At 40.4% G+C, this 12,864-nt stretch overlaps 1 protein-coding gene across 3 annotated transcripts in view; it reads right to left on the bottom strand.

Annotated features, from left to right (window-relative positions):
* Positions 1-12,864, bottom strand: part of LOC140126705 (dynein axonemal heavy chain 3-like) — an 883,215-nt gene that overhangs the window by 58,080 nt on the left and 812,271 nt on the right. For all 3 annotated transcript variants that reach the window (XM_072146467.1, XM_072146468.1, XM_072146466.1), the window contains exons 69-70: positions 9,352-9,428; positions 4,114-4,407 (exon numbers count right to left, since the gene is read on the bottom strand). In XM_072146467.1, coding sequence (XP_072002568.1) covers positions 4,114-4,407; positions 9,352-9,428 — 371 coding nt within the window. The remainder of the gene's footprint in view (positions 1-4,113; positions 4,408-9,351; positions 9,429-12,864) is intronic.

Here is a 12,864-nt window from a genome sequence, read left to right as displayed (position 1 = left end):
TTTTTTTTGACAGTTTGATGACGATACAACAATCCTCCTGTTTCTTATAGTTTGTATTCCCTTCCTATGTGTTCAGTATGGACCTGCCAATTCCAATGTGCTAGAGATATACAGAAAGGTCAGTATTTCATTATTTATTGCCTAGGTTTCACAATCTCATTACCATAACTACTGTATTAGTGAATTTTGTTATAAAGTTCTCTCATTCTGGCCCCTATTTTTTTTTCATCTAGAAGATATAAATAAATTGACAGTTCGTAACAACTATTAAATACTTTATATCTATTATCCATTGCCTCCTTCTTTTTAAAATCAACTTTTTAAATTATGTGGATAAGCTTGTATATGGTGCTTCCCAGAGCCCCTCAATACTACAAATTCCCAGTCTGTTACAGGGTGTACTTCCCCCTTCCACCATGTGCTGGAACTTCCTGTGCTAGGGCGAGATTACATCAAACAGAGGGAGAGGTGAAGTGCTGAGAGAGCTGAGGGGGGGGGGGGGGAAGACACTGTAATGACCTGTGAAGCTGCAGCACATAGGGGCTCTGGAAACCATCCTAGTAGCCTTTCAAACTCCTCGTAATAATTTTAAAAGTTAATTTTAGAAGGAACTATAACAACTATAACAAGAAACAAGAACTGGAGCAGGCTACAGCAAGTTAAAAAAAGCGCCCCTTTCTGGGCCATTCTGCAACCCAGCACAGTCACCTTTATGCCCCTGCATGCCCACTAGGAATAAATTTGGCATATGGGGGTAAATATTTGCAATGTACAAAGAAAACATGCTTACAAGTATTGATAAATCCCCCCTATTTAGTATGTCTAGAATTCCATAGCATTAAAGGGGTTTCAGTAAATAATTTTCAGTATAATAATAATTAGAGATGAGCGAGTATACTCGTCCGAGCTTGATGCTCGTTCGAGTATTAAGGTACTCGAGACGGCTCGTTGCTCGGACGAGTATTTCCCCTGCTCGAGATCGAGCATTTAATTAAAAAAACACAGTGAAGAACAATGAAGAATAGAATAAAAACAGTGAACACAGTGAACACAGGATCATTTAAGTGAAAAACACAGTGAAGAACACAGTGAAGAATAGATTACAGATGTTCGGCACATCTGCTTACTTGTCGGAAGATACGCGCGGAACGGTGCGAACAAAATAGTATGTGAAGAACAATATATATGTGTGAAGAACACGGTGAGCAGCACAGAGACATGGGGCAGCGGCAGCACGGAGACATCGAGGGGCACGGGGAGACATCGAGGGGCACGGAGACATCGAGGGGCACGGGGAGACATCAAGGGGCACGGAGACATCGAGGGGCACGGAGACATCGAGGGGCACGGGGAGACATCGAGGGGCACGGGGAGACATCGAGGGGCACGGGGAGACATCGAGGGGCACGGGGAGACATAGAGGGGCACGGAGACATCGAGGGGCACGGAGACATCGAGGGGCACGGAGACATCGAGGGGCACGGAGACATCGAGGGGCACGGGGAGACATCGAGGGGCACGGGGAGACATCGAGGGGCACGGGGAGACATCGAGGGGCACGGGGAGACATCGAGGGGCACGGGGAGACATCGAGGGGCACGGAGACATCGAGGGGCACGGAGACATCGAGGGGCACGGGGAGACATCGAGGGGCACGGGGAGACATCGAGGGGCACGGGGAGACATCGAGGGGCACGGGGAGACATCGAGGGGCACGGGGAGACATCGAGGGGCACGGAGACATCGAGGGGCACGGAGACATCGAGGGGCACGGAGACATCGAGGGGCACGGAGACATCGAGGGGCACGGAGACATCGAGGGGCACGGGGAGACATCGAGGGGCACGGGGAGACATCGAGGGGCACGGAGACATCGAGGGGCACGGAGACATCGAGGGGCACGGAGACATCGAGGGGCACGGAGACATCGAGGGGCACGGAGACATCGAGGGGCACGGAGACATCGAGGGGCACGGGGAGACATCGAGGGGCACGGGGAGACATCGAGGGGCACGGAGACATCGAGGGGCACGGAGACATCGAGGGGCACGGAGACATCGAGGGGCACGGAGACATCGAGGGGCACGGGGAGACATCGAGGGGCACGGAGACATCGAGGGGCACGGAGGCATCGAGGGGCACGGAGACATCGAGGGGCACGGAGACATCGAGGGGCACGGAGACATCGAGGGGCACGGAGACATCGGGGAGACTTCAGTGGAAGAAGAGCAGCGGATCCCGGGACAGCGTATCTCCCGACAAGTAAGCAGATGTGCAGAACATCTGCAATCTATTCTTCACTGTGTTTTTCACTTAAATGATCCTGTGGTCACTGTTTTTATTCTATTCTTCACTGTTCTTCACATCTGTTAACTTGTCGGGAGATAATATACGCGCGGAACAGTGAAGAATAGATTGCAGATGTTTGCATACATCTGCTAACTTATCAGAAGACATTCTTTTTCAATTAATTAACACATTTTATTCCCGAACCATGGTCCCTTTGAAAAATGCTCGAGTCTCCCATTGACTTCAATGGGGCTCGTTATTCGAGACGAGCACTCGAGCATCTGGAAAAGTTCGTCTCGAATAACGAGCACTCGAGCATTTTAGTGCTCGCTCATCTCTAATAATAATAATAATTTTTCAATATACCGTACTTTCTGTATCAATTCCTCATGGTTTTCTAGATCTCTGCTTGCTGTCCTACTAAGGAAGCTTCTCTATTTACTTCCAGTGGATAGAATCTGTCCATGGTAATGTGATGGACACACAGGCGCACAAACCATTATTATCATTGAGAGTAATAGGAGCTGTGTGATATAATGGCTCGTAAACCTGCATGTCCATCACATGACCATGGACAGATTATATCCACCGGAAGTAAACGTAGAAGCTTTCTATAGAAGCACAGCAAGCAGAGATCTGGTGAGGAATTGATACAGAAAGTATATTGGAAAATTGTAAAACTTTATCATAAACAAACAATATCAATTATTTGCTGAAAGTGGACAACCCCTTTAAGTCTGTATGGGAAGAGGCTGAAGGATCTGAACAAAGCTACAGAAATCTGTGGTTACTTCACCAGTATGGAACAATTTCCCTGCAGACATCCTTTAAAAGCTGCATGTAACCGGAGAAGAATTGATTCAGTTTTAGGACTAAAACACACGAAAGAGTTCGGATCATAAAGGGAGGTCACATCGAATATTAATATAATTTAAATTCCAATTTTCATTATTCACTTTGCATTTTGCTTATGCATAACATGAAGCTATAAAAAAGCTCTTCTTTCTGGCGCAAAGTGGTAGTAAAATGGACAATTGTGTGGTGGGCACAAATCTTCTGCCACTTATCATTAAAAAGTGGAGCAAACGTGATAGTAAATTCAGCCGCCAATATTGTATATAGAGTTCTGCTTCAAAGATTAGGTCTGCAATTGCGGACCGTAATTGCTTTTGGATTTATTCAGCATATGATAATTTATTTTAGATGTAGCTAATTATTTTATCTATAATACTACAACTTGGACTAGCATATTGGGGCTGTATAATTCCTTTGTGTGTTTCCTGAATAGACAGTAGATCCGGTTGCATGTTATTTATTGTAGCTGAAATAAATGGGAGTCAACTGCAATTTCAGACTTGTACAGTCTCAAAGATTTTTTATTAACTCTGCCGCCCACTAATGATTATTAGAACTCCCCACATCCTGTGCTTGTATATTAAACAATGCAGAAAAGCAAGATACAGAAAATGGAAAATAGCAGCCAAAAAATCATATTTATATCATAGGAACTTATGATATAAATAGCATGCCAGTTTCTGGTGGATACATTCCCTTTAACTAGGTGACATTTCAACATTTCTGGAGTCTTTCAGCTGAGTTGCTGGATACCTAATGATTTATTATTTCTTAATTAAATAGCTACATCTTACATGGAATCAAAGAGCAGAATAATGCAAACCATTAGTAAGATTATTAGTTTCCCAGAATACCAAGTTGTTACTGGTTTCAACTTCAGTTGTCCCCTGATCTAGTCAGGCTCTGAGAATGCTTGGCCTAGATACTAATGAGCGTGTTGAGTGCAGTGACACAGTACAAGGAACCTACCTGTGGTTTGTTGCAGCCATTAAAGAAAGCCGGATTACAAATTGGATCGCTGAGGTATGACTTTAACAAGTTTGCTCTTAATCCCTTAGGGGGTTCATTGGTCATTTTTATTCCATTCTGCAGAACAGATACAGGAAAACTTTGTGAAGGATAACTGGTCAGCCATAAGCGGAAACTGGATTTTGTCTTTTCGGGATCTGTGATAACTTCTTCACAGATTTGTTCAAGATCTGCAAGCCAACTAATGGCCAAGTGGCAGTTTTGAAGTACAACCCATGTACCTTCCTCGGCTGCCTACAAAAAAAAAATCAAGAAAAAATATGTTATTTAAAAACCCACCTAAAATTAATTATGAATCCCTAACAATCTGGAGAAACCCCAAACAGTGTCATTATCTTGGAAATTAAGTTATACAGTCTTGGTGACCTTTAATCAATCATCCTACTGTTAATGTTAATTTTCCTGATTTAAAAACCATAGATGTATTTGCATTTTAATGGGCAGTAAATGAGTGTCTTCGGGAAGAAATAATAGATTCTTGGCCTTTTGATATAAATTCTTTGTAAAACATTTATGGGAAATGATGTAAAACATGTAGATGATGTTGCTGTTGTTATAGCTGTAATATCTTTCACACAGTGATAAAAAGTCATTACTAAAAGAAACACTTTATATATGATATTAAATTAATATACAGTTTAGATAATGCTGCCTAGAGAGTTTTCTACATGAATCATAATGATGACTTGCTGTTACCATGACTCGACTTGTAACTTTGTATTCTACGGTGCAGAATATAGATGTAAGAGCCAGACATTTTATTTGTTAAAAATATATATATATATATGAATGAACTCTCTTATTTTCCCAGAAACCCCCTTATGGAGCCTCCATGGCTATAAGACTCCACACGCCTACACGGTGACCTTTATTGGCAGTCTCCGTAAGAAGAACTCTTACTTCCCAACCCTAGTTACAAGCCTCTCACCCAGCCAAACCAGTTCCCTATGCTGTACTGGGGAGAAACAACCAGGTGGAAACAGTGCTGTCTACAGTTGGGAGTCTGTTCCTTTTGGAATAGATACACTCACCGGCCACTTTATTAGGTACACCATGTTGGTAACGGGTTGGACCCCCTTTTGCCTTCAGAACTGCCTCAATGCTTTGTGGCATAGATTCAACAAGGTGCTGGAAGCATTCCTCAGAGATTTTGGTCCATATTGACATGATGGCATTACATAGTTGCCGCAGATTTGTCGGCTGGACATCCATGATGCGAATCTCCCGTTCCACCACATCCCAAAGATGCTCTATTGGATTGAGATCTGGTGACTGTGGAGGCCATTTGAGTACAGTGAACTCATTGTCATGTTCAAGAAACCAGTCTGAGATGATTCCAGCTTTATGACATGGCGCATTATCCTGCTGAAAGTAGCCATCAGATGTACATTATGGTCATAAAGGGATGGACATGGTCAGCAACAATACTCAGGTAGGCTGTGGCATTGCAACAATGCTCAATTGGTACCAAGGGGCCAAAAGAGTGCCAAGAAAATATTCCCCATACCATGACACCACCACCAACAGCCTGAACCGTTGATACAAGGCAGGATGGATCCATGCTTTCATGTTGTTGACGCCAAATTCTGACCCTACCATCCGAATGTCGCGGCAGAAATCAAGACTCATCAGATCAGGCAACGTTTTTCCAATCTTCTACTGTCCAATTTCGATGAGCTTGCGCAAATTGTAGCCTCAGTTTCCTGTTCTTAGCTGAAATGAGTGGCACCCGGTGTAATCTTCTGCTGCTGTAGCCCATCTGCCTCAAAGTTCGACGTACTGTGCATTCAGAGATGCTCTTCTGCATACTTTGGTTGTAAAGGGTGGCGATTTGAGTCACTGTTGCCTTTCTATCAGCTCGAACCAGTCTGCCCATTCTCCTCTGACCTCTGGCATCAACAAGGCATTTCCGCCCACAGAACTGCCGCTCACTGGATGTTTTTTCTTTTTTGGACCATTCTCTGTAAACCCTAGAGATGGTTGTGCGTGAAAATCCCAGTAGATCAGCAGTTTCTGAAATACTCAGACCAGCCCTTCTGGCACCAACAACCATGCCACGTTCAAAGGCACTCAAATCACCTTTCTTCCCCATACTGATGCTCGGTTTGAACTGCAGGAGATTGTCTTGACCATGTCTACATGCCTAAATGCACTGATTGCCGCCATGTGATTGGCTGATTAGAAATTAAGTGTTAACGAGCAGTTGGACAGGTGTACCTAATAAAGTGGCCGGTGAGTGTATATATATATATATATATATATATATATATATATATATATATATTTGAATGGGCTTCGGGGCCCACATAAGTGCCATAACTTTAAAATCACCCATCTTTATGGGAGGCCATTGACATTAGATCAGAATCTTGTTAGCCTCCCTGACAATCATTATAAAGGGATCCACAACAAGGGTTGATCAATGAGAGTATTGTGAGTCACATCTTCCTCCAAACAATGGCTTATCTTCAGGGTAAGTACATTTTACAGGTGTAATTACAGGTGTAATTGTTATCACACAAGCCCCCTTCCTTCTGCATGACAATCCCCTGTATATTAATAAATGTGTGTGTTTTGCAGTGGCTTTCATGAGTATTGCAAAATTATCCTGAATGGGACCAAATTTTAAGTACGAACCAGTCTGCAACTCAATGTTGATATAGAAACCAGCACAAATATCCACTGCAAACAGTTTATCTACTGGGTTTTGAGTCTTTCCCATGCCATCTAATAAAGATTGCCCACGTGTAAAGACTGGATAAACACTTCTCTGTATTGAACAAAGGCAGTTTAAGGCTACATTCACACAAACGTGTGAAAATGGGCATATATATGGACGTACATACGGGTACCATACGTCCCCAATCTTTTCTATGGGCAATACAGCTTGCCATTGAATGGCCGTATTGTGCACCGTACTGTTTTTGAGGCGTATAAAAATAGAGAGCACGTCCTATTTTCTCATGTATGCCCCATGGAAGTCAATGGGAAAGTATAAAATACTGTTGGATATGGGCTGCATGCGGTAGTGCACCGTATGCTGCTGTATATACATGCAGATCCAGAGCCAGTGGGAGGTGCATTCTGTCAGCCAGCCAATCATTTGCCAGGCCACCTTATTTTATATGGATATGGTATGAATATAGTGCACATACGGATGAAAAAAGTCACGTATATACGCATTCATACGGGCTCATACTTCACGGAAATACAGGACTGGAGAAAACACATGTTCATGTGAATATAGCCTTAATATTATAAATAATATGTTTTCCCCTTAAGTTCTGGACCTGTAAGCCCTCTGGTGCTCTCTGCTGGATTCCGTGGCTTTTTCTACTATATTCCTTGATAGCAGAGCCGCCACCTCTGTCATTTTTATCCTATTGTGAATTTATGGGATGAAATGATAAGGTTACTGTGTTATTTCTGAACTAGCACTTATCCTGTACAGCTACTCAGTGATTTCCTAATAGTTTCTGCATTATCCAGTTTGGCACAATGTGTGTACATACAATTTTACACAAAAGCCTCAGTTAGTAATGCTGTATTTCTGAATTCACCACTATATATGCTATTTTAGGTTGGCTCTGAATAGTTTTTCCATCTTGTAGAGCTCACATACCACAGCACTATTCAATTATGATATTGTCCTTTATTTCTTTATGACTGCTATTACACTTTATAAATCATATTTTTTGGGGATGAGGTTAAGTGGGACATATAGAAATGTCATATTTCTGTTTCACTAACACTTTAATAAATTTCACTCGGTAATTTGAAAATATAAATTTATTGCAGATATTGCCTTTAGCCTCATGCACGTAACCGTATGCATTCTGCGTTCCCGTTTTTTCCAACTTTAAAAAAAGAGGGCTGGCAAACGATTTCACTTGCTTAGCCCAACCCAAAATATTGTCCCTTGAACATCCCAGCTTCCATTTTGTCTTTATTGAGAGCGTGGTTAGACTCCAAGGCTGTTTCTTGCTATGGATTCTGGCTTTTACTTCACTTCATCGCTTCACTACATCCCTCTTCTGACATGTACAAAAACCTGCCAGAAATTCCTCCCACAAGTGTGGATACCCAACTGAAAAAGGGTACGTAAATGGTGAGCAACAAAATGCCACCAAATACGTTCCATATTTTTTTAAGGTCCAATAGACTTCTATGGAGACAACATGATGTAAAAATGTAAAAAAATAGGACATTGCAGTCTCACGTCATGTTCACGGTACAATGAGAAAAACCGTGACCATATGGATCGCTGTATTTTCTATTATAGTGAATGGGGACATTTTTAGAACATATGAAAACCATTGTGGTGCACATTTTTATGTGGGAAAAAAAAACAGTCATGCACTTGAGGCCTTAGGGTGGTTAAAAAAACTGAGCGTTTTTAAAACAATTTTTTCTTAATCAAAGACACAAGTGGATCCAGTAGGGAAAGAAGTTTAGTCTTTCTGTTATATTTCCCAGTCCTTTTGAATCATTTTTTTCAATTTTTAAACATAGTTCAATCTTCTACAAATTTACAATATTTTCTAATGTAATGCTTTAAACAACCATAAGTTGAATTGAAATAGAGGACCCCAGTGCTTTAACATAACAGCACTAGTGGGGAGAACTGCTAGCTATTAAGCCATACTCAAATAGGCATATGGTTCATACTGAATATTTACTGATCCAATGAAATATGTTAATGTGGATATTTTTTGCATTAGTGCTGAGTTTCTTTCACATAATCTGCTCAAGAGAGATTTCAGAGTAAATGCCAGGTGAACAAGGTTGAGCCTCTGCAGTCTTTGGAGCAGTTTTACATTCGGATAAGCCTCAAACAATGAAGATTACATGCATGCAAAAATGGAGGTAAGTTATTCCTGAAAACTGAAAGTTCAGTGAAATAAAGAATTAATAGGTTTTTCTAAGAATGGTCAGAGGCAAGACAAACCACAGTGTCTCAACTCTTAGTAGATCCAGATAGGATCTCTGCCAGGTCGGTGGAGATTTCATTCTCTGGCGTTCTTCTGGTACAGATTATAGTAAATATGGCAGAATCATCGGGGTGTTTATGATCATCTCTTTCTCATATTGCTCAACATATAGACCTGGAAAATGTATGGTTACGTATAGCTAACATAGTTTAGTTGAAGTCATGTAATTTCATGAAAATAACCTTACCTTCTCAATCATTTTGCGAGCAATAGGACCTTGACCTTGACCCAGTGAAATAGTTTGAAGATTCATTCCACCCATCTCTGTACGAAAAAAAAACACCTCGGTAAAATAATGTGTTTACCTCTGGAAAGAAGTTCTAAGCAGAAAGAAGTGATAGAAGACATTCTGGGCCGAAGGTTTTCTAGTAAGGCAATACAAATCTTTTGCTTGTCTGTGTTCTTACAGAAAATCAAACCATTCACCAAGAATAATGCTATCGCACATTGATTCTACAGCTGCTGTTCCTCTTAATCCAAGATAAAATGGAGATAGATTGCCAGCACAATATCAGGAGAAATACGAATCTGCTAGATAAATACCAAACAAGGCTTAAGCTTTGGAATTACCTCTGGATACACTAGACATGATCAAGTTATGTGATAGAGAGGGAATACACTGCGCTCCATGTATAAACAATGGGGGGCTATGTAAAAATAGGGAGGTGTTGGACTACTACCAAGATGAGTGTTAGGCTGCATTCACACACATGTATGGGGACGTATATACAGCCGATATACGTCCCCCATACACTTCTATGGGCTGAAGGCATCGTACGGCACACGTGCGGCACCGTACCGCCCCGTAGCCCGGGAAAAGTTAGGACATGTCCTATCTTTTCCTGTGATACGGCGCCATGTGCTGTATCTTCCTATGGAGAGGGGCGGGGTGAGCGGCGCTCACCTCCTCCTCCTCTCCCCGCGCTGCCGTGTGCCCGCCGTGCTACTGTGCGGCGGGCACACGGCAGTGTGCATGTAGCCTTACTTGGTAACGGTAATGTACCTGTTGTTTACTGTGGGAGGGTACCTTTTTGTTAGCTGCTGCAGATACTGGTATACAGGAAAAATCTCCTGATCAAAAGTGTCAAGATAGAGTGTGGGTAACCAGATGGGGTATCGCGCTGTTATTTATAATACACAATGTTGACAGAATAAGTGCATGTTTATCATAAATTTGGACTACACATTTCGGGGAGAATTTCCCCCTCTTCAGGTCCGAGTTGTTTTGTTCTGTGATAGGTAAGGATAGAAACGAGGACAATTACTCATTTAGACAGTAAGTAGACATAAAGTAAAAAAAAAAAACTGAAAATCGCCAAAATACCCCACATATTTGGTATTGACGCGTCTGTAACAATCTGTACAATAACTAAGAAACCTTATTGGACCCGCTCGGTGAACGCCGTAAAAACAAAACAACTTTCCAAGAATGTAAATTTTTCATAAAATCCTTTCACAAAAATGTTTCAAAAAGTGATCAAAAAAAGTTATGTGTGCCAAAATGGTACCAATGAAAAGGACAACTCAACATGTAAAAAGTAAGCCCTAAACCAGCTCTGTCAACCAAAAATTTTATTAAAGTTATATCTCTGAAAAGATGACGATAGAAAAACAAATGAGATTTTCTTTATATTGTAAAATTGTAAAAATATATAAAAACTATATAAATGAGGTATCACCGTAATCGTAGTGATCTATAGAATAAAGATAATATAGTATTTTAGTGTACGGCCCCAAAAAAGTACAAAAAAAAAGGAAACCAAAATTGAAAATTTTCTTTTCACCCATACATTCAAGAGTTAATAAAAGCTAATGACCCACTGAAATGAAGCATTTGTAAAGCGCATCTCATGTTGCAAATAATAAGCCCTTATATGTCAAAATTGCCAAAAAAATAAAGATTGTATAACCTTTTAAATGGACAATGGATAATCTGCTGTGAATGGCGCAGACTCCCTTCAGTTCCCTGGCGTGTGCCCATACAGCAGGTTACCACCACATATGGGGGATCTTTATACTCAGGAGAGATTGGGTATCAAACTTTGTGGGGCATTTTGGTATTTTATCCACTGAGAATTTGTACATTTTATGAAAAACACATTCATTTGGCCCAAAAAATGTTAATTTAAAATTGCATCCGATTTTGTTTTAACCCCTGTAAAACAATTAAAGGGTTAACAAACTTCATAAAAATTGTTTTACATACACTGTGGGGTGTAGATTTAATACTGGAGTACTTTATGGGGTTTTACTTTTATTTAGGTCTCTCAAAGTGATTTGAAACCTGAGCAGGTCCGTCAATAACAGCATTTTGCGTTTTTTATGAAAATGTGAAAAATCACACCTAACGTTCAAAGACCTATAACATCAACATACAAAAATTAGTGAATGCAAAAAAAAAACATGTCCACATAAAGTAGACATTTTGTGAATGTTAGTTATTAAAGGGGTATTCCGGGAATATGAACGTCTGACACAAAAATCCATGATGATATAACTAAATGAATGTAACAATACTCAACGTCATTAGTCACAAAACGGAGCCTAAAATCAAATTAATTAAGCTCCATTTTGTGACTAATGACATTGAGTTTTGTTACATTCATTTATTTATAGCATCAGGGGTTTTTGTATCAGACGTTCATATTCCCGGAATACCCCTTTAATGTTAACATGATGAGCTTCCATGATATCTGGCAGACGCCTCATCTTTACTACCTAATATAAGTAGCTTGTAATTGTATCTTTACGCAACCAATAAAATACAGGCAGTTCCAACGAACATTCTGTAGGTTTGTTCTTAAGTTACATTTGCATGTAAGTCGGAACTGTAAATTTTATAATTGTAACCCCAGACAATTTTTTTTTATCTCTGTGACAATTGGATTTTAAAAATATTGTACTGTCACAAGAATCAGGATTAACAATAAAGCTTCATTACAGACACCTGTGATAACTTTTATAGCTGTTTATTGTAGCCTAAGGCTAAAGTACAGTAAATTACCAACATCCAGAGGTCCGGTTGTAACTAGAGGTTGCCTATAAGCCGGGTGTTCTTAAATAGGGGACCGCCTGTAAGTGGAATTGTAACTATTTCTTTTACTATAATAAATTTAGTCAACATTTATGAATTGAGTTTTTGGTCTTCAATTTTCCCTGGAAGGATAAAGATTCTAGTTTAATTATCTGTATCTCCCCTGAAAAATACTGATTCTTGTTTTCATATGGACAAAAAAAAGTGACTTAAGCAGACAGACAACAACCAATTATCTACTATCAAATTGTACCACATTTCCTTGTAATAGGTACAGTCACTACCTACAAAAATCATAAAATAAGTAGCCTAACAAATTGGCAATAAACCGAGTAATAGCTGTCAGTTTCCTTTCTTCTAAAATCTGCAGGTTGTTTAAGCATATCAGTGTTCTGAATTACTATTTATGCGAGGGGGAGAAATAGATGGGAAAATGTTACCTAATAAAGGTAAAATGTTATGCCCCCTGAAAAATTTAGGACATAGCCGAGAGTAATGGCTTACAAGAACACAAAAAAGATCAAATTGGAGAAAGTGAAATTCTGAAACGATAGTTTGTTTGGACTAAACTGAAATGTGATTATTTGGCTTGTTTTCATATTCTTTCACTAATAGCTTGCTGAAACTTGGCAGGTTGTCAGAAATAATGGTGTTTCCATCACACAA

The sequence above is a fragment of the Engystomops pustulosus genome, chromosome 4, assembly GCF_040894005.1.
Source record: "Engystomops pustulosus chromosome 4, aEngPut4.maternal, whole genome shotgun sequence".
NCBI lineage: Eukaryota > Metazoa > Chordata > Amphibia > Anura > Leptodactylidae > Engystomops > Engystomops pustulosus.
The sequence above is the reverse complement of the archived record's forward strand: the minus strand, read 5'-3'. Positions and strand labels throughout refer to the sequence as shown.